This window comes from Perognathus longimembris, chromosome 8 (assembly GCF_023159225.1).
Source record: "Perognathus longimembris pacificus isolate PPM17 chromosome 8, ASM2315922v1, whole genome shotgun sequence".
NCBI classification, from domain to species: Eukaryota; Metazoa; Chordata; class Mammalia; order Rodentia; family Heteromyidae; genus Perognathus; species Perognathus longimembris.
In genome coordinates, this window is record NC_063168.1 from 25,333,696 (window position 1) to 25,360,244 (window position 26,549).

The 26,549-nt window shown below is 44.3% G+C and overlaps 1 protein-coding gene across 2 annotated transcripts in view; it reads right to left on the bottom strand.

Moving 5' to 3' along the window:
• Positions 1 to 26,549, bottom strand: part of Add2 (adducin 2) — a 49,305-nt gene that overhangs the window by 17,820 nt on the left and 4,936 nt on the right. The window contains exons 3-10 of one of the 2 annotated variants that reach the window (XM_048352693.1): positions 21,276 to 21,491; positions 19,618 to 19,756; positions 13,475 to 13,626; positions 12,952 to 13,032; positions 10,703 to 10,852; positions 7,902 to 8,045; positions 4,549 to 4,647; positions 1,654 to 1,830 (exon numbers count right to left, since the gene is read on the bottom strand). In XM_048352693.1, coding sequence (XP_048208650.1) covers positions 1,654 to 1,830; positions 4,549 to 4,647; positions 7,902 to 8,045; positions 10,703 to 10,852; positions 12,952 to 13,032; positions 13,475 to 13,626; positions 19,618 to 19,756; positions 21,276 to 21,458 — 1,125 coding nt within the window. In that variant the 5' untranslated portion in view covers positions 21,459 to 21,491. Of the gene's footprint in view, positions 1 to 1,653; positions 1,831 to 4,548; positions 4,648 to 7,901; positions 8,046 to 10,702; positions 10,853 to 12,951; positions 13,033 to 13,474; positions 13,627 to 19,617; positions 19,757 to 21,275; positions 21,493 to 26,549 lie in introns of both variants that reach the window. The other variant, XM_048352694.1, reaches the window with a different exon arrangement.

Sequence of the window (26,549 nt, forward strand, 5' to 3'; positions counted from 1 at the left end):
CTAATTATGTTGGGGATAGAGTCTCAAATACTTTTTTTTTTGTCAAGCCATAGGGCTTGAACTCTGGGCCTGGGCACTGTCCCTGAGCTCTTCAGCTCAAGGCTAGTGCTCTACCACTTGAACCACAGCACCAGTCCTTTCAAAGACTTTCTGCCTAGGTTGACTTTGATCTTCAATCCTCCAGACCTACTAGTGCAGCTAGGACTACAGCCAAGAGCCAATGTTATCCAGATCAAATTACCTTTTGATGTTTATTAAAATGATAGGAGCTAGGCATTCATGGCTTAGATCTGTAATTCCAGCTACTCAAGACACTGAAATCTGAGGATCAGGAAAGTCTGTAAGACTCTTACCTCCAACCAATCATTAAAAAGCTGGATGTGGAGCTGTGGCTAAAGTTGTAGAGTACTAGCCTAAGCAAGAAAACTCAGGGGCAGCCTGAGTTCAAGCCCCAGGACCAGAAAACAAAAATAAGAATTTTTTTTACCTTTGACTCTCCAAAATAAGGAATTGTATTTAAAGGATTTCGAATATTAAGCTACTCTTGCATTCTAGGGAAGAGGCCTTATTTGGTTATTGTGTATATCATGATTCTAATATTATATAGATGTCGCTTTCTAGTTTTCAGTTCGTCTTTGCCATCATTGCTATGGTGTAGTAATTTTCCACTCTTCTCTGAAACACTGTCAATAGCGTAAAGGTTTAAAGGGATTCCTGTATGAAACTATCTAGTCTTGGTGCTTTAGGCATAGATTTCCAAGCACACAGATGGTAACAGGAGCTTCAGTTTCACTGTGGATTGCATCTTTTGTCCCTATAATGTGGTCCTCGTGGTCAGCCTGGTAAAAATATAAAGATGTCTTAGAAGAAAGAAAGCAGGGGAAACGTATTGATTACTCCAATCCTTGGCATAAATAGGATTAATTATTGCAATGACCTCAGGGCAGTAGCAATGATGGAGGAGAGAGAACCCAACAGAAATGTTATGAAGATAGATTCATCTTCACTTTCTGAACTACCTAAGGAATGATAGAGGTTTCTTTTCTTTACCACTAACTCTTCATTATATATGCTTGCCATTTGTTCTTTAATTGTCTCCTGATTATATCCTATGTCATTACTAAATTATTAGCCTCTGGAGGGAGGAAAAATATCTAAATGAATGAGACCACTTATGACAGCAGTTTCTTTATGTGACTCATTCATTCATTCACTTGCTGCAATAGGATATTATCACAAAGCTGCTGCCCAGGAATATGGAAACTGGTGTCTTTATGTGCCTCCTGCATTGAAATCATGATATTTCAGAAAGAAAGGTGGGGCCAATAACATAAGAGGCACAGACTAGGCTTCAATCTGAGAGAGGCTCACAATGTAAGAGGTGTTTTGACATTTATTGGATTACTGCTTTTTGTACAGCACTCAGCGGGCAGGAAGACAGCCACAGCCCTTAGTAAGGGATGGCCAAGGCTATCATTTAAGAAAACTCAATTACTGTTAGAACAACTACAAATTCTCAAAATGCCCATTTATGGGGCCTTCAACAACCTTGTTGTGACACTGGCAGTGTCTGTGACCCTCTCCTCACCTCCAGTGCCTTATAATGCCAGGTTCTGAAGGCTAAATTTCCATGACTGGCCTTGGAGGACTCACCAAGTTATCCAGCATCCTCATGAGGGCCTCAAACTCATGCTCACCCAGCCGGCTCTTCTGCATGGGCCCGAAGGTGCTCCCAGCCCACTGCACAGAGCCCACCTCGTGGGGCCTGTGCTTCTCCTGCTCCAGGAGGATGAGGTTCTCCACTCCTCCCGCGCTGGACAGAGCCGACACCTGCCGCAAGAAGAAGAGAGCATACGGGACCCCGCCTTCAATATGCTCTTGCATGCAACTGGACAATAAACACCACAGAGGAGAACTAGAAAGTATACATGTTAAACCTTAGGAATAAAACATTACATTTAAACAGCAGTACCTACATTGTGAGGAGTCTTTAATGTCATGGTTGTGAAGCATTAGAATAGTCCTGGTATCTATGGAGTGCTACATGAATGTGGCTGGTATGGGAGTTCTGAGCTGCCACCTACCCTGGGACTGGTCACTTATGGAGAAGGAGAAAGGGAAGAAAACAACCTATAACCTTGCAAGAGCTTCCTCCTTCCAATTCCCCCTTCCTCTTCCAGTTCCCATGGTGATGGGTAGCAGATATAGAACTGCCTGCACTTTGTCCCATCTGCCTGTCAGCAGAGCAGGAGGCTGCCTCTACCATGTAGGGATGGTGCAGTTTCCTAGAGCCCCAAACTGATGGGGAGCAAAGAGAACACTGTACCCAAGAGAAGAACTTGGCCTGGAACCATAAACATGATCATAGTCACGTCTGCTTGTTAGCCAAGGTCATTGGCAGAGAAGACTGGACTCACGATTGAAGCTCAGCTTTAGGGACGGCTACACTGCCCAAAAGGACCAGGTGCAATTCCAACAGCACCTGCAGATGGAGCTACCAATGCTTTTCCATGGTCCAGCCAACCAGCTCTAATTTTACACATCTTCTAGAATCTCTCATCTCTCTAGGAGCCTCTCTACCCCACTGGCTGGTCAAAAGGCATTGGAACGTTTCTAGGAGCTGGTTGCCTACATTGTCTAAAGTACCTTAACAAAGTCACATTAAACCAGTCCTGAACAGGAAGTGGCAGCAGCCTGAAGGGCTGACAGAGTCAGTGGCTGACAGCTCTGCCCTTTGATCAAAGGGCAGTGGTTTGTGACTGCCATCCTAAGCTATTTGGGAGGCTGAAGTTAGGAAGATCATAGCTCTTGGCCAGTCCCAGCAGAAAAGTCTGTGAGACTCCACTTGGTGGTATGTACTTGTCACCCCAGCAATGACAGAAAGCTAAAACAGGCAATTTATAGTCCTGGCATGTGTCTGGGTTGAAAGAAAGACAAAATCTTAAAAAGAGCCACTGAAAAACAGGGTGGAGGTATGGCTCAGGGGTAGTGCACCTGCTTAGTAAGTGTGAGGCCCTAAGTTCAAACCCCAGTACCTCCAAAAGACAAAAAAAAAAAATATCTAGGTATGGAGAGGGCAAGTGCCTTTTCTCATTGCAGGAGCTCCAACAGGTTCTGCTGCCACTCAGCAATCAGAGCTCGGGTCAGTGTCCTTGTTTGGGAGGGCAGAGCACTGTATCAGAGAGGCAGCACCTGGGTCCTGTGCCCTCTCCCCCTGGTCTCCAGTTAACTGCTGACGTTTGGGAAAGAGGAGGCTCACACCGTTTCCTATAACGCCTTGGCATGCCTGGCTTCACAACTCTCATCTCATTGGTGACTCAGAGAGAAAGGCTCTCCATAGAGTGCTGCTCTGCCAAGCCAGCCAGAACAGGGCAGATGGGGCACCAAGAGGGCCCTGCAAAGAGCTGATTCATCCTGGAGCAAGCAGCCTCCCCCTTTGTCCTAAAATACCACCCCCGCTGCTTCTCCATCTGAGGAGCCTCGTCCTCAGAGCAACCATCTCTACAATAGAAGAAACGGGTTCACGGAGGACAAATCCTCTCCCCAAGGACACACAGCCAGGGTTGGGGATGACGGAGTCCAGTACACCTGCTAACAAGTCTTCTGGGATTGAGCAAGGACTCCACCAAGTCACACACTCAAGAATGGGTGCTTCGTGGCCTCACAACCACCTTGCTGTCTGCAGAATACCATTTGTTTTCCTGTTGCTTCTCCACCAACTCCTCTAGAAGGTTCTGGTTTTTTTTGTTTTTCTTTTTTTTCTCTCTTTTTTCTTTTGCTAGTCCTGGGGCTTGGATTCAGGGCCTGAGCACTGTCTCTGGCTTCTTTTTGCTCAAGGCTAGCACTCTACCTCTTAAGCCACAGCACCACGTCCAGCTTTTTCTGTGTATATGGTGCTGAGGAATCGAACCCAGGGCTTCATGCCTGCTAGGCAAGCACTGTACATCTAAGCCACATTCCCAGCCCATCCTCTAGAGGCTCTATGATTTCCAATGGTTCCCACCTACCCCATTCTTACCAGTTAGGGCACTGCATGATGGGCTCCCCACACATCACCTGGAGGCTGCCCTAGCTGTTCAGGCTTCCATGTCAATACTCCAGCTGGCCTGCTCCCACTTCCCTTCCCAGATTGAACTATATTCTTTGCCTTTACAAACGTCTATCCTCACTCCACTCCACTCCCTCACACAAAATAAATAAAAAAACAAACACCTTTGTGCCTCCACTGGCACAGGTAGGTGTAGTGGGCACACCAGGTAACACAAGAACATGGTAAGGACTTTCATGTGCCCCATGACAGTTTCTCTCCTTGTCTAGTGGATGATCCCAGGCAGCTCTCTGGTGAGCCCAGGCACCTCCCTGTCCTGGGCTCTGGGCCCCCCAGACAATGGTGATCAACTGGCTCCAGTGAGGCAGAGAAATACAAGGTCAGGCTTAAAGGATCTCTCCTTTACCTCAGACTCACAGCCAGTAGGGCCACCACCATCACCCAGAGACTCTATTGAAGTTGACCCCAAAGTCAGCGTATTCCCAGAGGACATGGCTCACCTGTATCTCACATGCAGCCTGCAGGTGGAAGACCTTATAAAACGCCTCCTCCACAGAGTCGCCTAGAGCAACCACACCATGGTTTCTTAGCACCAGGATCTGGGAAGGAGAAAATAGCCAATTAAACCCCAAGCCTTCAAAACTTTTCTCTTGAGAGATTTTTCATTTTATTTAGATCAATTCCATACCCAAGCCCAGCGCCCCTCCCTCAGTTCTGTTTATTCTCCCTAAACAAATACCTCAATAATACCGAAAGCATCAAAGGGTTTTTGGTTTTGTTTTCTCTGTACTGGGGATTGAACCCAGGGCCTCATGTGTGCTAGGAAAGTGTCCTTACACTTGCAACCTGTCACCAGTCTGTTTTCATTTTTATTCTGTTTCTGAAACAGGGCCGTACTAACTTTGCTTGGGTTGGCCCTGAATTCCTGATGCTCCTGCTTCGATTATAAACATGTACTATTATACCTAGCTGAATAGGCATTTTCAAACTGAGACTATATAGCTTGATTTCTGTGGGCAATGCATGGGTTTTTAGGCCTTGGAGAACTCAGAACTCTGGAAAACTGGCTTGTGGTATTAAAGTGAATGAAACTATTTGATGTCCAATACAAGGGTCCAACCTAAAAACAGAAAAACAATAATCTTTTGGCTGAGCATTGGTGGCTTACATAATCCTAGCTATTCAGGGGCTGAGATCTGACAATAAAGGATGAAAGCCAGCCTGGTCAGGAAAGTCCATGAGACCTTTATCTCCAATAAGTTATCACAAAGCCAGAAGTAGAACTGTAGTGCATGTGGTGGGGCACTAGCCTTTAGCAAAATCAAAAAAAGGGATCAGAGGGCTGGGGATATGGCCTAGTGGCAAGAGTGCTTGCCTTGTATACATGAGGCCCTGGGTTCAATTCCCCAGCACCACATATACAGAAAACGGCCAGAAGTGGCCCTGTGGCTCAAGTGGCAGAGTGCTAGCCTTGAGCAGAAAGAAGCCAGGGACAGTGCTCAGGCCCTGAGTCCAAGCCCCAGGACTGGCCAAAACAAAACAAAACAAAACAAAACAAAAAAGGGATCAGGGACAGTCTCCGGCCCTGAGTTCAAGTCCCAGCACTGGGACAAGAAAACAACAACCCAACAACAATCTTTTGCCTCAGTGACTTGGTTGACTTGGGGGTTCCAAACCTTAGAAATGAGTTCTCTGAGAAGTAGCTCTGCAGAAAGATGTGATGGCATTGCCTCCCTGGGACAGAGGCCTCGTAAGCTTCTCTTTTTTGCAGGGGGTGAAGGGGGGTTCAGTCCTGGTGTCCTTGTAATCTTCCAATCTACTTGATTTTACAGGCAAGGAACTAGAAGTCTAAAAAACTGAAAGTCTCCAACTAATTAGAGGTAGACTCCAAACTAGACCAGCAAGAGGCAGGCAGAATAGGCAGGGAGACCAGAAATCAATGATTTTATCCTTGTAGAGCCTGGGCTAGGGCCTTGTGGTTCTGAACACGACATCCTCACTTGCTAAAAACAGCTAATTTTTCCTGTCAAATGCCAGAGAAATGAAAAGACAACTTTGGCTCACAAAAAATAAAATACTAGCAAACAACAAATACTCATCTCAAATTCTTGTAGTCATAGATGCAGATACCTCAGCCCAGCACTGCTAATACTATTCTGGATGTCAGAAAAGAAAGGTGAGATTTCTTGGCCCAGTTATAGATAGGGAGATGAACTCAGACAGCAAGCGACTTGAACAATAAGTGTCTTACCAAGATGGCAGCAAGTAACCACCAACCCAGGCTCCGTTTCAAAATTCTGCTGTGCTGAGCACTCCCAGCTCTGTCCCGTTATAAAGTAATGCTACAGCATTAAGCTAAGCAATGGTGAAGCCCCCATTTTTTTCTCTAGCAAGTTGGCAATGAATAAATAGATGTGGTAACAGTCAAGTTTAGAGAAACAACAGAGAAATGGCCTTCTTTGCACTAGATATGGATGCATTTGGGCAACATGAATTAAGAGTTCTAAAATGTGTGTCTGCAGAAATCTGTCCTAGGGAAATTGTCTGAAGTATGTGCAGAGATTTAGCTGAAAGGGTTTGTACCACAGTTTTGTTTATATTATAAGAAAATTCAGGAGGCAGGGCCCAACCACTGATGATTTTTCAGATGAAGTGGTGGCAGAGCCATTCACAAAATGAGGTCTAATTTAATTATTTAAAATGGTGACAGAAGGGCTGGGATGTAGCTCAGGGGCAAAGTGCTTGCCTTGCAAGTGCAATGACCTGGGTTCAATCTCCAGTACCAAAAAAGAAAAGACAAAAAAATTAGTGACAGGAAATACTCAATGACAGGCAAAGGTGTTTACAGTATATTGCTAAGAGAAGAAAGGATTTGTTTTACCATCCCAGTTATGTAAGTGTAATGGGGAGGCCAGATCTGCCTAGTGCCATTAATAGCTGTGGAGGGACTTCAGGTTGACTCCAGCTCAGATTAGAGCAGAAGCCAACTCCATCTCCACTAAGCCCTCCCCCACCCTATTCAGGGAAGCTCCCTTTACTATGTAGATTGACTACCTGAGGCCTGGGAGCTTCAAGGGAACCTGTGTCCTCCTCTTTATTATGATAAGTTATGTAGATTAACCATCTGAGGCCTGGGAGCTTCAAGGGAACCAGCTATGGGTAGGCATATCCGCCTGCATCATGTGATCCCCACCAAACCCATGCATCAATTCTAACTAGAATGATAGGTTAGTTCAAATGAATATTATGAGACAGACTGTAACTCTATTGGCCACCTGCGTGTGGCCTAGCATGCTCTGTAAGTGTTGTATCTTCATTGGTCACCTGCGTGTGACAAGTTTGTCTGTGATGTTTGCCTTATAACCAGGCTGGAAGGCCACATGGGGGTGGTCCCAGCTCCCGAGTCTGGGCTGCACACGTGCGGGCGGTCCCAGCTCCCGAGTCTGGGCCCTGCTCCTGCACACGTGGTCGGCAGTTTCGGCTCCCGAGTCCCGGCTGCAACCAAGGCCGGTCGGTTCACTTTTTGTTCACTTTTTACTTCCCCAATAAAACTGTCTTTTTGTCACCTTGTAGCCAGAGACTGTGTGGTGGACTCTTGGGGGAACCAGGAATCCCCTCCCTTGGGGGGAACCCTGTTTCATTGTAGCGAACCCCCACTCTACTTCAGTAAGTACATGTAAATAAATTTGAAATGTGCGTTAAAACCTCAGTAGTGTCATAGGTCTTTCTTTTTATTTCATTTACTTTTCTTAAAATTATCTGCAGCATCTGAATACTATAATGCAGTCACACTGGGGGTGTCAGTTCTTGACAAGGCCATTCCAGATCAGCTCCCCAGAAGAACTGAACAAACCTTGCAGGTGGGTCCAAGGCACTTCTGCAGGTTGATGCGATCAGCTTCCTGCTCCATTTCCCCATTGAAGTCATAATAAGCCATATCCCCCACCAGCAGGGCATTGTGGGAGACAGGCAGGAGGCCACACTTCATGGCAGACACCTGTAGAAAAACAATGGCTGCCTAGTGTCTGCAGCTCCAACCCTATAGCACAGCTGCCTTCCCCTCAAAGTAACATAGGCCACCTTTGTTCTGGAGCCAGCAGGGTGAAGGGAGCAGGCATGGGAGAGAGGCCATGGCCTCCTCCCCCACAGACTGGTGTGTTGCAGTCTGTAGTGGCTTTCTATCACTGTTTTCACACCAATATAGCAGCTGATAGAACTGATGGTGAGACAATGGAATACTACATAGCGATTAGGAATGGTGAAATATTGTTATTCGCAGGGAAGTGGTCAGAACTTGAACAAATAATGTTGAGCAAGACAAGCCTAGAACACAGAAAACAAAGGGGCATGATCTCCCTGGTATATGACTGTTAAGAAAGGGAGACGGAGAGACAGTAGAGACCAGGTCTGTGAAACCAAAAACTGCTTGTCAAATAGTATTTCCCACAGGATTGGGGGAGCGACCCAACAGTATGTAACTAAAACCAAACAACTACTCAACAAAAAGGTCAAAAATTGACCTCTCAGTAGAATACAATAGCTCAAAAGTGATGTATGTACGTTCATATAAGACTACTGTCGACATATTGTGTAATATCGGCATTACATTTAAAGCCCTAGGCGAATTTTCTTGGGCCTGGCCACATGGCTACTGTATATGTTCTTGATATATTGTATATTGTATATATGTCTACCTGACCTAGAGAAGGGATAGAAAAACAAGGCGTATGATATCACAAGAAATGTACACACTGCCCTACTATGTAACTGTACCCTTTTTGCACTACACCTTGTGAAAAAAAACTTGTGTTCAATTAATAAATAAATTAAATTAAAAAAAATAACAACAACAATGAAAAAAAAAAAGAACTGATGATGAGAAAGCACTCCAGAGAGCTACTGCTGCCATCCCCACTTTGCTCTTCCTTTGTGAGTCTGGGAAGAGGTGAGGGTGGTAGAGTCTGTATCAGGCTGGGGGGAAACAAGATTCAAATCCGCTGGAATGGGCTTTTGGAGACTTTCACCCATAGTTTCAGTGCACAAATGACCATGTCATCTTACTAACAGGAAAGGCCTCATCTTATGGCAATGGGAAAATATGAGCACCAGAGTCCAGGCTATATTCCCGATTCCTACTTCTCACCATCAGTGTGCATGGAGAGGTGTCAAAGGACCTGACCCTCCTTCACTCATTGGGCCCCATGTGTCATCCTGGCATTCTACAGAAATGCTAAACACAAATGTCTTGTAGTATCTTGGTCTCAAGGCTGCTAGGTCCTGGTGCTCATGGCTGCTGTGCTTCCCTAAGCAAGCAGTAGGCTTATGACAAGTCTTCTTGACCCTTGTAGGGGAGTGGTCTGGGGCAGGTGGAAGGAGGATTGGAGCAATGGCTAGAACTGGTTGTCTACTGACTCTCAAGTGATAATACAGTGTTTTACACAGGTGAGAGATGGTCAGTGACTATTTGGGGAGAACCTGTTTTTTCTAAGTGATTTCTTCTATGATTCCCCAGTTTTGCTGCTCATGTCTCTAGCTCTTAGTAACCCTAAGCAATGAAAAAGTGGAGAGATCATAGCTCCCACCCATACGCTATCTTCTGTTAAGAAATCCCCTCCCGGGCTGGGGATATAGCCTAGTGGCAAGAGTGCCTGCCTCGGATACACGAGGCCCTAGGTTCGATTCCCCAGCACCACATATACAGAAAACGGCCAGAAGTGGCGCTGTGGCTCAAGTGGCAGAGTGCTAGCCTTGAGCGGGAAGAAGCCAGGGACAGTGCTCAGGCCCTGAGTCCAAGGCCCAGGACTGACCAAAAAAAAAAAAAAAAAAAAAAAAAAAAAAGAAATCCCAATTCAAAGGGAATACCAAATTTGAGAGACACAGGGTAAAAAAAGAGAAATAACTACAAAAGCAATACTTGCAAAACTGTTTGGTGTAAGTGAACTGAACACCTCGGGGGGGGGGGGGGAGGAGGGAAAGGGGGGGAGGGAGGGGGGCATGAGGGACAAGGCAACAAACAGTACAAGAAATGTATCCAATGCCCAACGTATGATACTGTAACCTCTCTGTACATCAGTTTGATAATAAAAATTTGAGAAAAAAAAAAAAAAAGAAATCCCCTCCCAGGAAGTGGCAGTGTAGCTCAAGTGGTAGAGCACTAGCCTTGAGCTGACGAGCTCAGGGACAGTGCCCAGGCCCAGAAGTTCAAGCCTCACAACCAAAAACAACAAAAAACGAAAAAGAAATCTCCTCCCAGAGCCTGGGCTGTGTGGGTCAGAGGCAGTTTGTGGCCTGACAGGACTGAGTTGGATAGGAACTTGCAGGCACCATCCTCTGGGCACGTGGCCCACCTGTGCATAGCAGGATGCAGGGGGTGGGGGGCGTGCAGTGGAGTGGACATCCCACACCTTACCTGATGTGAAGACTTTGGTAGGTAAAAATGGAGGGAATGGGGTGAGGGTTTCTACACTGGGAACTCTCTCCTCACTTTGGCCTTGGGTCCAGATCTTTCCAAAACTGCCTTAAATAATAAGATTGCTGTATATCAGATGACTTAGGCCTTCCCTTGGAGAGAGAAACGGGTGCCCTGGATCGTGCTGTCATGTACGCGATGTGATCGTAATGGAGGGCTCGTGGATCTGACGGGGCCCCACTCACCGCTGCCGTGGCAGGTGTGTGCAGATGGATGACACAGCGCACATCGGGCCTGGCTGCATAGATGGCTGAGTGCAGGCAGAAGCCCGTGGTGTCCACTGGGAAGCAGCTGCTGCCCTTTTCTACCACCTCTCCCAGGATGTTCACCTTGATCTAAGATGGGGCAGAAAAGAAGTTTAGAAACTGAGGCAAGAAAGGACTCTCATTCATTTCCCAACAAATGTGGGTCCAACATTTGTTCCAGAAGCAATGGTTGGCCTTGACAGCCAGGGATAATAACCAGCGCTGCTCTCAGAGTATGTATAGTCTTTAGGGATCACAGATGCTTACAGTTCAGCAAAGAATGTTGCTAACGCAGCCACTCTTGGACTATTGTGCATGAGAATGACCTGGAGAGCCTGTCAAAATACAGAGATGACCCACAGGAGAGTCTGTGTTTGCAGAAACTTCCCAAGAGGCACCCATGCTGTGGGTTCTACTGTGAGTAGCGAGGAACTAGAAAAAGAGTCACTTATAGAATTCCCTAAAAGCAGCTAGGAGTAAGCGGGATTTTGTTTGTTTTGTTTTCATTTTAGGGTATTTGGTTTTAAGGCTCGCCTCAAACTCATGATGCCCCTGCCTCTGCCTCTCAAATTCTAGAATTATATACATGTGCCATTGTGGCCAGATATGAGGAATCTTCAATATCAGCCTCTCCAGATCAGACGCCTCTCCAAAAGAAGTCCAGTTTAAGCTGAGCCATTTCATTTTTTCAGAAAAGTTTTAAATCATCTGTAAAAGAGAACAGGGCTGGAGATATAGCTCAGGTATAGAACTCCAGCGTAGCAAGTGTAGTGCCCTGCATTTAAACCCTAGTTTTCTAACCCCCAAAGAAAAGTTAAAGAGAATTGTACACTGCACACTGCACACCCATTTATCAGCCATCCAAAAACCAGGTCTTACAGGACAAAAAAAATTCACCAGTTGTATTATCTGCCTTGACTCCAAGCAGTTTATGTGGATATGCATGTATATGTGCACACACGCAAGACAGAACAAGATGGGATGAGGGGAGGTGGAGAGAATGATAGTGGCTAGTCATAGTGTTCCCTACTTAATATAAACATTTTCAAAGAACACCAACATCAGAAAAGGTCACTTTATGACTGTAATATAAGACAAATGACCACTCCTTAATTGTGCTTAAGCAACAAAAACTGCTTAACACTGTGCAAGGATAAAGATACAACACTCCCCTCTGCTGACTACCAGAGGAATTGCTGTTTGTTAGCAAAGAAAGCTAAAAGCTTCACTCCACAGACACACACTCACCACTACCACCAACACCCTTCTCTTGCAAAGAAACTGGTAAAACATCCATATAGCCAATCTTAGAGTGTCCCTTTATCTTCATAGCACACATTACATGGCCACACCTCCTTGGAGACCCAGATCACCTAACACGGGCCCCCACATTCCAGTTCCCCATGTGCAATCTCCCTGCTGCTGCTGCTGGTTAACCTATTTACTACAGCTGTCTCTGAACACGAATAAGCTGGATTATAGTTTCTAAAAACCATATAACTTTGATCCTAAGGCTGAAGCACCCATGGCATCCTGAATCTAGCAGCCAGAGCAGTTCTATAAATCACCCCCATACCCATCCCAGAAAGTCCCACAGATCAGATAGGGAGCAAAGGAAGGAGACATCGGTCCCTGGTGTGAGGGAGGAACATGCTATTGACATGAACTAAAGTAGAAGTAACAATAATGTGCAAGAAATCCTCTGAAGAACTCAGCATGAATTCTATAAAACGGACATGACTTTGAAGGCATGCTCTGCTTCAAGACAGTCTTTTCAACCAGAAACTTTTCCATATTGATATCACTTTCTGCAAATCTGTTTCACCCTACTTAAGAGGAGTAGTCTGAGAGAGACCCAGAAGCAATCTCTGGCCTGGGGGCAGACAAGTTTTACATTATGTTGGTTCTTGTTTTAATGGCACCCCCTTATTACCAACTTGTGTGGTTCAGTGACAGGCTTAGCAATCCTATAAGTCTTCCCAGAGAACTCTAGGCCCATCTCTTCTCTTTTTCCCATCCTGTTGTGCTTTCTGCCTGCACCTCCTCAGTCTCTGTAACATTTTCTGCAGTGTGCAGACACATGTTCGTGTGTGTTCTCTGCTCCACTAGGGACAGGACCATAGTAGCTGATTTGGCCCTTCACTCTCAGAGCAGAGGGAGTGGACAGTCATGCATTAAATTGTACTCACCAGGCTGGAGGCTGTGACTTCACTGCAGGAAACGCCCTTAGGGCTGATTAGGAAGTGGTCCTGCTCCTTGCTGACTCTCAACTAGAAGAAAGACATACCTTGTCAGGAGCAAATAAGAACAGGGGACATTTCTGAGGACACAGTGTTTGGATTCCTTCTTACCCTAAATAGACTGTGCCCATCTTCTCCCAAAGAACTCCCCCCTGCCCCCACCATTAAGACATAAAGTGACCTGGCCTGTAATTTGAACTGAGAAAACGTAGCTTCAAGAGGAATCTCACAATGTTTGAGAACAGCCCTATACAGCAGCCAGGAGTTCCTCATTCCCATCCAAAGAAATCCCTACTGCGTAAGTTGTCTATTTTTGTGACTATGGTGACTAGAAATCTTGGAAGAGTTTAATGCATTTTGGTGACACGCCACCAACATGGCCCTGGTTATGCAAAAGACCAAGGGTTCTCTCTTTATGGTTTTGTGGGGGCCACCCACAGTGCCCCATTCTATTTCAACGTGCTCTCCTCACCGTGACATAGGTGTCACTCAGCTGGGCCCAGCCGTAGAGGTCCAGGAGTCGGTAGACACTGCTAATCTTGCACCGCATGAGCCTCTCCCCCTTGGCCAGGTTCAGGGAGTCAGCGGTGTGGAGGTCGTTGATGGGTGTCATCATGGAGAAGTCTGCAGGGACAACAGTGAGAACTGGGCTGTGTTCTCGTGGTCAGGAGATTTCATCAGCTCCTCACCCCTCCCTGCCTAGTCCTTGCTGTAGGCATCTCCAAATTTCACTAGCACTACAAGTGAATAAGAAATATCGCTAGGCTGGGGGTAAAACATTCTTTATTCTTACCTCAGGGGGAAAATGGTCACACAATGGATATTTTTGCCTAAGAAAGTCCTCTGCATATTGGAGCAAACATGAAATTGCTTTTGATGGAAAAAATATGCAAGACTCAAGGCCATAGAACAAAGCATGTCTGAGATGCCTCATGTTAGGGCATTACACCCAACAGGCCTTTATGAACCAATATATGGTACCCCTCCAGGGCATCTGTCCATTAAAGCAGCAGTCAAAAGGTCTACTTAGCCAAGAACAGCAATAAAATTCCCAAGTCAATGATTTTTTAATACAAATTGAATAGTCTTGGGTCCTTTCCTTCTTCTGTGAATCTTAAAGAATACTTATATGTCTTGTCTCATGACAGTTATGGCCAAATGCCATGTTCATGGCACAGATCTAACTGGGTCATTTATTCCAAGCATGTAAGAAGACACAGAGATGAAAATTCACAATCCACTGAAAACGAACAAATGAACGAACGAAAGAAGGAAGGAAGGAAGGAAGAAAGGAAGGAAAGAAAGAAAGAGAGGAAGAAAGGAGCAAGGGAGGAAGGAAAGAAGGAAGAAAGTTCTAAGGAAAATAAATCTAGACAGAGAACATCTATTTGGCATTGAACTCATGACACCTGGAACTTCCTTTCTCCACAGCCCTTGCTTCTGAGATCCTAGCCACATGCTCATCATGAGCTATAATGAATGCTTATGCTCTAAATATTTCATCAAGATACATAATGCTAAGTGAAATGAACTCCACGTTACAGAAACAAGTGCTATATCACTGTTGTAATTATTTGCAACATGCCATGTGAAACCATACCTTTTGTGGTTTTTTTCCTGTCTGTTTCTTTGATTGTTTTGTTTTGTTTTGTCTCTCTTGCATTCCCTCCCTGTGGTTGTACCCCCCACTATCACTGTACCTCATCTGAGTACCCTGGATACTGTATATAGGTGTATTAGAACTAGGGAAGGGAAAGGGAATACCAAATTTGAGAGACAAAGGATAAAAAGATAAACCATTCCAAAAGCAATACTTACAAAACCACTTGGTGTAAACCAACTGTACAACTCATGGGGGGAGAGTGATGAGGAAAGGGGGTGGGGGAAAAACGAGGGAGGAGGTAACAAGTTGAGCAAGAAATATACTCACTGCCTTACATATGAATCTGTAACCCCTCTGTACTACACTTTGACAATAAAGAAAAAAAGATACATAAAGCAAAAATTACCAGAAATACAAAATAATGAACAGAAATCAAATACATTTGTGACAAGAATATATTGACAAAAAATTGTGACAAAATCAAATGCAAATGGAAGATTAAATACTATGCCCTAGTGATTGCCTATGACTGTAAATCATTTAACTATATATTATTTATATAATCGAGCCACAAAAAAATCTTAATAAGTCCCCAGCACAGAAATTGAATATTAGGGCACATTTTCAACTACTTGGAACTTATACAACACATTCCATGATAGCCTTTAGAATAAAAATAGAATAGGCTGGGGGGTTGACTCAGTGGCAGAATATGTTCTTAGCATCTGTGAGGCCCTGGATTTGATTCTAGTGCCATAAAAAATAAATAAGCCGAGTGTTGGTGGTGCATACCTGCAATCCTAGCTTCTCAGGAGGCTGAGATCTGAGGATTGAGGTTCAAAGCTAGCCTGGGCAGGAAAGTCCATAAGACTGTTATTAATTAGCCACCAGAAAACAGGAATTGGTGCTGTGGCTCAAGTGGTAGAGCACTAGTCTTGAGCTGAAGAGCTCAGGGACAATGCTCAGGCCCAGAGTTCAAGCCCCACAACCACCACCACCAACAACAAAAGTGAAAATATAATCAAAATGTCAACTGTAAACTATGTAGAAATTAGCAATAAAAGAAATAAGATGGGTCAAAGTTCATAGGATGAAACCCAAACATATACTCATCCATACCCTTAAATGTCAATCATGGAATTTAAAAAATCAAATTAATTTTATTCTATTCTATAAAACTGTAAAGAGAAAAATAACCAAAGAAAAGTTACAGAAAATAATAGAATTGGCATGGGGTACCAGTGGCTTAGTCCTGTAGTCATAGCTACTAGGGAGGCTGGACTCAGGAGGATTGTGGGTCCAGTCCTGCCTTGGAAAAAGAGTTTGTGAGATCACATCTCAAAAGCAAAAGCTGGACTTGGTGGTGTGTATGTGTTATCCCCACTTCAGTGAGAATTCTAAAATGATGAGATTGAAGCCCAGGGGAGCCCAGGAAAGGATGTGAGCCCTATTTCAAAAATAACCAGTACTGCTTAATAATCAGCACAGAGCCCTGAGTTCAAACCAAAGTACCGAGGAAATAACCAAGAAAATAAATAAATTGGGTATGGTGACACACATTTGTAATTCTAACTCTTGGGAGGCTGGAGTTAGAAAGATTGTGAGTCTGAGGCCAGTTTGAGCTAGAGTTACTTGGAGACCAGCTGTTAGTGAGATCTTGTCTCAATAAAACCAAAAACCAAAACAAAAGAACAGAAAGATGAAACTGATATATAAGAAATGAGGAAAACTGATAAGAACCACTAAGTAAATTCAAGAACTGGCAATTCAAGATCCATAAATAAGCATCTGAACTAGTTGACAAAAATGCGTGACTACACAGAGCACGGTAGAGATGGGACATCATCTCATCGACTGCAAACTTTAATACAAAGACTAGATAAAAACTGTACAAGAAATGCACTGCTCAACAATCATTTGCATGAAAACGAACACAAAAGTCCTTGATAAAATTCTAGCAAATCAAATACAGAAGACTATTTTTGGAAAAATGTGTAAAGATCAGGAGTTATTTATTTCAGAAATTTAAAACAGGGGTTCAATAGTCAGAGGTCTCTTACTATAACTCATCCTGACAATAGTTCGAGGAAAGAAAAATCAATAGGTGTCTGTAATGCATTTTATAAAGCTGAACTTCCATTTCTGAGAAAGGCCTATTAGTGAGCCAGAATAAAGAGATATTTCCTCTTCATGATAAAGAGTAACTATCTCAAACTCAGTGGCAAGAGAATTTCCATTAAACTCAGAACCAAGATGAGGATGATTATTCTCTAATCTATTATTAAACATAGGACTGAAAGTAACATGAGAACTGGAAAAAAATACACCAAAGGCAAATGCTGGAATTATGGAGGCACTGACAGTCATTTGCAATCTGTAAATATGATCTTCAATATGCAAAACCTAAGAGAATTTATATATCTCCAGTAGAAAATGAAACAGAGAAGTATTCATTGAAAAAACCTACTGAGCTCTTTTTAAGTGAATATGAAAGACTCAAAGTTTGAACAGGGGGCTGGGAATATGGCCTAGTGGTAGAGTGCTTGCTTCACATTCATTAAGCCCTGGGTTTGATTCCTCAGCACCACATATACAGAAAAAGCTGGAAGTAGAGCTGTGGCTCAAGTGGTAGAGTGCTAACTTTGAGCAAAAAGAAGCCAGAGATAGTGCTCAGGCCCTGAGTTCAAGCCTCAGGATTGGAAAAAACCTGAACATCCTACATGTCTGTAAAAGATTTAAAATTCATTCATAAAAATTTCTTTAACCACTGCCTATGTACCAGTCACTACTCTCAGCTATAATATTCTAGAACCAAACACATAACTTTTCTAGGGAGCTTATAATCTAATATAAAAGTATAAATTCTCTACAAAGTCAATCTATTCATCTAATACAATGCCAACCAAAATCCCAAAGGGAGCCAGGTGTGCTGGTGGCTCATGTCTGTAATTCTAGCTACCCAGGAGGCTGAGATCTGAGGATTGAGGTTCAAAAACCAGCATGGGCAAGAAAGTCTTATCTTGAATTAACCAGCAAAAAGCCAAAAGTAGAGCTGGCTGAAGAAGTAGAGAGCCATCTTTGAAATGAAAAAACTAAGGGACCAGTATGTAGGCCCTGAGTTCAAGCCCCAGTATTGGCACATGCACATGCATGCACGCATACTGACACATAATCCCAAAGGGAACATGTTAAAGTAGATGCGGTGAGAATTTGACAAAAATAATTCTAAAGTTATTTTCAAGAATAAACTTTAACAAACAGTTAAGAAAACCCATCCCATTGGGTGGTAACATCTGGGGAAGGCGCTTCTCAGCGTGCAACTCAAAGCAGCACACACAAAGGAAAACAACAATGGATTCAATGCACAAAAATTTAAAAGTTCTAAAAATAACAACAAAAACAACACCCCACCATGAACGCAGTTAAAAGGCAAAGGAGAAACCAGACAAATCATTGTAATATATTTGACATAAAACCAGGGAACTAGAATTTGTTTATAAAGATTTGAAAAAATCTATAAGAAAAATACACCAATAGGAAAATTGACAAAGGCTATAGACAACTTATTACAAAAAGAAAATCATGCCCAATGTGTCTCTAAAAATATAAAAGAAATCCAACCTCATTAGTAATAAAATAAATGTATATTAAACCAAAATATAAATCACCTGTCAGATCAGGAGGCTAAAGGAAGTGGTGATTGTACTAAGATAGTGTAGAGGAAGGGGCCTCTAGCGTATTGCTGTTGGGAATGTAACTTGGTTCCCTTTTCTCTAGAATGAAGAAAAGATATAATCTTCTAGCATGCATTAATCTTGAACATGCATGTGCTTTGATCTAGCCATTGTACTTCTTGTCATTTATCTTTAAGAGAAAAGTTACAGATGCAATTGCAAACTTATTTACCAGGATGCTTTCTTCGCTGGTTTTTTTGTTTGTTTGTTTTGTTTTTTGGCCAGTTCTGAGGCTTGAACTCACGACCTGGGCACTGTCCCTGAGCTTCCTTTTGTTCAAGGTTAGCACTCTACCACTGGAGCCACAGCGCCGCTTTCAGCTTTTACTGTTTATGTGGTACTGAAGAAACAAACCTAGGGCTTTATGCATGCTAGGCAAGCACTCTATCACAAAGCTGCATTCCTAGCCCTCTTCATGGTTGTTCTTAATAGCAAAAAGCTGAAGCATCCTGGAAATCCAACAATGAGAAATTGATTAAACAGCATGTACCCACCAAAACTTACACTGCAGAACAACATTTTCTTATGTGGAAAACATAGTTGGAATGTTATTAAAATTATATGTATCATATGATTTTTACATATTTGTTTTTATATTTATATGTTTTATATTTTTGTATAACTTTTATATGTTAAAGAGAAAAGGTTGACAGAATATATACCAAATGATTAATAATAATTATTTCTGGGGTTTGGGTACACAAGGTAGTGATTTTTGCTTGTCTTTCTTGACTATTTCTTAATTTTCAACCATCACCTTGTATTAATCATATTGAAGTAGAACATACATATATATACATATATATGTGTGTATATATATATACACAGGATATATACATATATAGGATATATATAGATATATGTATATATATATCTATATATATATATATCCTGTGGGCAGAGATTCATAGCCTAGAAAGCTGGGGTTATGCGTAGCCCTAGATCCTCTTTGCATTCATTTATGGTAACAGGTTGAGATGCCTAGTGGAATATGGACACACAGTTTTCCATGGCCCCCTCTCATCCCCTGAAGTCACCTCTATCCTCCCATTTCTGGCATCACAGATAACTCTCCTATGGGTTTTTAAATCGGAGTAACATCAGAAGCAGAGCCAGGCATCTCCCTGGCTTCTGCTCAGCTCCCCCAGGCCTGCTAATGCAACTGCAGGCTTACACCGTTGCTTGGCAACCAAGCTGCTGCTTGCTGCTGCTCCTTGTTCCTTTCCCTACCCCATCCCTCCTCCTTTCCTGCTGGCAGCTCCCCAGGCACCCACTTACTCATGGAAGATGTTGGGAAGACTGTGTGGGAGGTGCTGGCCATGAAGTCTGCAATCTGCCGCAGGGCCCAGATGTTGGAGGAGTTGTTGCCCTTCTTCATTTGCTCCTGGATGAGGCCTTCCAGTTCCTCCCTGAAAGACTGAAGCAGATCCGGAGATGCTAGTCCTCTCAGAGCCTCTCTCAGAGACAACTGGAGGTCACTTAGCTTTAGTTGCTCAATGATGAGCTCTTCTACTCCTGGTTCAGCTAGGGTGAGGCCCTGCTTGGGGCCTCCTAGGCATCAGAGGCAAGTCCACTAAGGTCTCTCCAGATTGCTGTGTGGGAGTACCAAGGACATGCTAGAAATGACTCCTATGCTCCCTTTTCCTTGTGGGCTGGAATCCAGATTCCAGGTCCTTCCTGCATCTGTATTATGGCCAAGGGCCATGTCCATCAGATAGGGCAGAACTTCACTATAGAAATTAAGGACATTTTTTATACACAGAACTGAATTAGGAAAAATACTGCCTTTCCTCTCCATTAGCCATACCTATGGCTCTTCTGGGCCTGTTTCCTTGTGTGCTTAATGAAAGGCTGAGGAAGGGCAGAAGGATCTGATGAACTTTAAGGTCATTTCTACTTTTGAAATCCTACTCTTCTCCCCACCTTTTCACCCCAACAGGCAGTAAATATGGCATCTTGGCCACGAGGTGGCAGCAGGAAACATGGGAGGAAAGGAGCTGTTTGCTGTTGGAGATCCTGTAAAGGACAGAAAGAACCCTTCACTAGTCCTAGCCCACCAGAGGCCCTGAAACCTGGCTGGTGCTAATGCAGCCACTGTCCTAGACACTCTTTAGGGCTCTTCTCAACCCAATGCCTTTTAGCACCTGGCAGTTTTCTCCAGGCTCCCCACAAAATGCCATCAAGACCCTATGTCCCCTGTCTACGAGGTTTGCACAGATTCCTTCCACAAGAGATCCTTCACCATGAATGTCTGTAGGAAGGGGGTAGGGCTGAGGCAGAACTAGGCCTACCCTCCAGAGCCCGTCCTGACAAGTAACAGGAGATAGCTGCTTCTTCTCTGGGCTTCCCAAGCCTAAAGATCACCCCACTCTCCTTGTCTCCCTCCAGTGCTCTGCCTCCCCATCCGAGGGTGGCAGCCCCCTCTGCCCAAGCAGGACAGCAGGCCACATTGCCCTTTCCCAGGCCTCTAGGATCAAGTCTGGAGAAACCCACATCCCAAGTTAGCTTTCCTTCCTGGGTTCCTGTCCCACAGCTCCGCACCCTCTCCTTCTCACCCCTATATTGAGTCTTACTTTGTGGTGTTCAGTAAAGGGAACCCCCTGCTGGCTCCAGTTTATATGGATTCGCTTGTTCCTTGTTACAGGAGAGAAGACTGGAAACAGGCTCTGAAGGAACACCGCAAACAGGAGCCGGTGTCCTGTTTTCCCACTTCCACAGCAAAACTGTGGCTGGCTCTGGCCATCCACCAGGGACCAGGGAGGAATCAAACTCCCACGTAGCCAGGCCTTTCTTGCTCAGCAGGCCTAAAACCCTAGCAATGCTGAGCAAGGGAAGAGGAGTTACTGGTCTTTCAGGTTCCCTAGAGAATCAGCCAGCCCTTCTCCCCGCCTCTTTTACCCTGCCTCCCTCCCTTGCCCTCTCTGCCGCCCACTCACTGGGCTCTGCAGGATCATGGTGACACGCTTCTTCTGCTCCATCAGGTTGAAGTCCTGCCTTAGGTCGGCCGCACGGTTGCGAAGGCGCAGGTACTCAGGGTCGTCCTCAGAGAAGCGGTCAAAGTAGTGCTGCCCCTGGGGAGGTGGCGGAGAAGTGGCCTCGGGGACCGTCTCTTCACTCATTTTCCTGCTGGGGATACAATCTGCTCACCAAACCCTGTAGCAAAAGGACAGAGAAAGTGCATGATGGTGCTCCTGGTTGGGCCATAGGCTTAGGGTCCAGCTGGATTCACAGTGGGCTGTGCCACTTCCCAGGAGGTTAGAGCACAGACACCCAGTGGCAAAGCAGGCTGATGGGCAGAGGACACTAATGAATCATCAGGTGCAGTACAAGTAAGGGCCACACTGGGGGTGAAGTAGAGCTCCTCAGTGGAAACATGATGTGCAAAACTTTTTGAGCATTTTTGTAATGCATACCTACCTACATGGGGTGGCTATTCACGGGTTCAGTACCTCATTTAAAGTGTAAGCCTCCTATGAAACTGGGGTGTGGCTTGGTGGTAGAGCATATGTCTAGCATGCAGGAGGCCCTTGTTTCAATATCTGGCATTACTAGTTAAGCAGAGATAGATAGAACCCTTCTTTTACAAAGCCTCCTCAAAAACTATGGAGGAGAAACTGCTACTAACTGTCAGCTTATAGAATGCCCCAGCCCAGACATAAGATCTGCCCTTGGCAATGTGACTCCACCCTTAATGATAGCTGAGGGGCTTGTGGGTCACCTCCCACCCTAGCCTCATGAGGGCATCGAGGTCCCCCTGGGAGACAGTTCCGATGCCATTTTCCTTACTCCTTTACAGGAACTTGGCCTTGTCGGCTCTGCTGGCAATAAACTTTTCTGCTCTATGTGACTTTGTCCATGGCCTGTGGTCTTCTGGGATAATTTCCTTTCACTAACGAAGACCACTGCTACTAAAATGTGGGAAACACTTTGCTTATCATTTTCCTTTAGAACTTTGCTATTCTGAATCCAATTCTTCTACCAAGTTTTTTTTTTAAGTATGGAATTTTTGTTAAAGGAAAATTTATTCTCTACTAGACAAAGAATAACATGGTTTGAGGACAGGCATGCTGTCATGTCCTTGAGTTCCATACACTGAGCTTGAGCCCCTGCAGTGAGAACCAGGGAAGTCTTGAGAGTCAGACTGGAAAAAAGTTTGGCATACTTCTACTAATGCTTTAAAAAAAAAATGTACAAGAGTAAAAAGTGAGGGAATATCTTCTGATGCCCCTCTGAAAAATGAGACTGCAGTTTTAGCCCTCACTTCCCAGCCATAGAACTTGGGATAAACCAGTCTCCCTTCATGTATTATCTCTGCTAACCATTCTAGCCCTGAAGTCTATGCCATGCCCCTCCACCACCCAGTGCCACTGGGAAAAGAGCAAAAGGCAGGATGTACTTTAGCAATAATAATGAGGTTCTGAATGGATCTGTGGAGATACAAATAGCATTAAATTGAATTAGAACTCTGGGTCTCATCTGTAACCTGCCAATGTCTTGCTTTCCCTCCTTGAAGAACATTCTTGGGCTCACATTCTATGAGAGGACTATGCGCCTTCTTGTGCTCTGGGAACACATCCCTCCCAGTTCTGATCTGCACTTGACCTTCAGCTGACTCTTGCCTCCCTGCTGCCTTGCTGTCCTGTATGACCCAACCTCAACCCTCATTTCAGCCAGCAGCTCATACAAAGGAGGCCCTGCTGGTGGTCAGAAGAACATGGTGTTGAATATGAACTGCCTGTGAGCTCTTCTTCCATTTCTATCAGGAGCCCACTCTCTTATAGTGTCTTTCAGTGGGATGGGTAGAGGATGGTGCTATGGAAAGCCCAGGGAGCACAAATGGGTTCCCATAGTATTGGGTTAGAATAGAAAACCAGAGAGCTGCAGTTGTTACTGTTCTTTTCATGTTTCCTGTTAGGGAAAAGTGACTAGCAAGTGCAAGGGAATGCATGTTGTCAGAGTCGCTCAAGGGTTGGTTGATGGTCTGAACCATTGTCCAGAGCAGTGGATCTCAACTTTGGCTACACACTGGAATTACCAGCAGACTTTTAAAACTAAGAACACCAGAGCTTCTGATATAGTCATCTGGTGTGCCCTGGACAACAGGGTTAGTGGCTACGGGGTACTGGGATTTGAACAAGGGGTTTTGTAATTACTAGGCAGGCACGCTATCACTTGAGCCATACTCCCATTCCTTTTTGCATCCTCCCTCCTTTTTTGTCCTGGTAGTAGAGCTTAAACTTGACCTTGCACTTTTACTTAGTTTATTTTTGCTCAAGGCTGGTGCTCTACCACTTGAGACATACCTCCACTTCTGAGTAATTGAAGATAACATCATAGTCATCATAGTCATCTTCTGAAAACCCTTACCAGACTGTTCCCAAAGCAACACCTCCCCACTTACCAGTTGTGTTGATATTTGGTAAAAAGAGTTGGGAATGAGAGACAAGGATAAGGGGAAGAACTGCTGGAAATGTGACAGTAACTCAAAAAATATGCTCTAAAGAAAGATATTGAAATGGATATGGCCAATTGGTAGGACAATTTCAGGTTATAGTTAGTAATACTTACATCCAAGCCTTCCATCTAAAAATGGAAAGAGGGCGATTGAGTGCTCAGGAGTTTTTCTTTGTTCAGGAGTGGGTTTGCTCTGGGCCAGAAGTCAAATGGCCACCTTGCCACTTCTATGACTCCCCAGCTGCATGGGCATGGAGAAGTCATTTCCCCTCTCTGGTCTCACCTTATCCATCTCTCAAGGAGGGAGTGAACAGAATGACCTCTGGGACTCCCTTCCAGCTCTGGCACTATAGGGTCTGTCTGAATTGGAGACAGATATATGTGTTCAGAAAAAGGCAATATTTGGAAGATCTGGCTTTTCTAGAGTGAGGAACCTCCTTGTTTCCCTCATGGCCTGTCCCTCAAGCCTGATCCCCAAAGAGAAACGTGTAAAGAACACACATGTGCAACTGACAGTGGCCTTGTGGGATCAGGTTGATCCTATGCACGTGGGGTCAGTTAAAATAATTTCACCTCCATCATGCTTCTATCCAACCTCATCCCTGGACCTTGGGAATAAGAAGGGACTGCAAGGTCGAATACAATGATATTGCACTGGAGCTGTGCATTCATGTGGTCACCACCACACTCTCCTGGGCAGACAGCACTGCAGACCCAAATTCTTCTCAAGGCATTCCCCTCATTCAACCCCACCACTGCTTTGCTTAGTGACTCACTGGGGCAAATGATTGTCATTGGCACTCTCAAAGACCTGAATTGTGGATGTTATTTTTAAAACAGTAACAAGCAATCCCCAGTGAGTACTTTGGATGTGAGCATGAGATGTAAGCTCCCTGTGTTCCCTAAGACTCCAGGCCACCGGCTCCAGAATGACCCACACTCTCAGGTTCTCTAGTCTTGGGCTTATATGGGCCAACATAGTCTCATACTAAGCCTGCCTGGCCTCAACCCTACCCATCCAGGCAAGAAATGTTGGGTTCTCTCTTCTTGCTTTTGGAGTGGTTGCACTGCCCAAGAACAGGTTTGGGAAGCTTATAAAGCAACTCACCCCTCCATTAAAGCACAAAGAAACAAGATATTCAAGGCCCAAGGGAGAGAAGTCCACACTACCATGTCCCTAGACACCTTCCCCTTCTCAGAGCTCAGCCCATAGGGCTGTTCCAGAGGCGCTCCCATGGGAGGAGCCCATGGGTAGATGTCCTGATTCCATTACCATGACAACAGGACTTGGTCAGACCCTTGTGCTCCTCCTTTCCCTTCCTGCAGTGCTGTTTAGATGATCAAAATTACATGCAGAGGGCCTAAACGTTAAAAGCACAGACACTGGAACAAGAAATAAATAGGTCCAAATATCAATTGTGCCACTTATTAGATGTGTGATCTTGGACCAACTAATATAACTGCTCTGTGCCTTTTTTTCCATATGTAAAACAGAAATTGTACTCATTTGTCTTAAAAGGAGGCTGTGAAGATTATCAGACTTTATGAACCTTAAGTACTTAATACAGGGCCTGTGATACATGAAGGGTACTATTAACTCTTTGCTCTTATTAGGTGTCATTTAGGAGCTACAATCATCTTCGCATTAGGAATTTGAGTAATGAGAGGGTTGTGATTGAGCTGTAAACAGGTGCACAGTAAATAATTGAAATTATTGGCTTTATGTTTGTTCAGCTATAACAAAAAGAGGAACCTCCAGAAAAAGACTGGTGAGAATGCCCAGTTTCCTGACCAGGTAATGGGAATACATCAGCCTGGTCCAAAAGAGACCAATGTTTATTAGGCCAAGTATGGTAAAAGGAAGAAAATACTGGATCTTTGTTTCCAGTTTCTGTCACAGAGCTTCAAAAATCCTTAGAGATTTTTTTTTCTTCTTCTAATGTACACAAGATAGTAGAAATATCTTCTGTTGTTCATACTTTGCCTTTCAGGGAGACCTGTTTCCTAAAGTGACTCATGTGGCTTCTGGCCAAGCACATGACTAGAAAGTTGCAACTGCAGCTCCATCCTCCACATGCTTCACAAACTGAGTTCAATAAGAGGGAAAATGATTTAATCAACCATACCTCTCTATTGAAGCTTCCTGATTAAGAAAATAAAAGCAAAAACCTGCACACTGAGGTTACAGACACCTCTTGATCATTACAGGCATTGAGAGAGTGGTATATCTGCCAGGCACTGCTGGCTCAGGCCTGTACTCCTAGCTACTCAGGAGGCTGAGATCCGAGGATAGCAGTTTGAGGCCGGCCCAATTAGGAAAATCTCTGTGAGACTCTTATCTCCAATTAACCACTCAAAAACCAGAAATGACTCTGTGATTCAAGTGGTAGAGCCTTGAACACAAAGAGACTCAGGAACAGTACCCAGGCCCTGAGTTCAAGCCCCACAACAGACCCAAAGAGAGAAGAAAAAAAAATTACAAAGCTCTGCATGTCCCTCTATCCCAACCCAGACTCTGTCCAGTGTTTTTCATTTGTCCGACTCTGACTTTAATCTTTTATAATAAAACTATTCAAGTAGCTCGCTTTTTATGAATCATTCTAATGAACTTCTGAACCTGAAGAGGGGCTGTAGGGACCTTCCCCAACCACTCTACACACGTAAAGCTAAGGAAGACAGAAGTGCAGGTGGCCTAAGGATCTAAATTGTGGCTGATGTCTGAAGTACAAGCAGTCTTTTTGGCGACTTTGACTTTA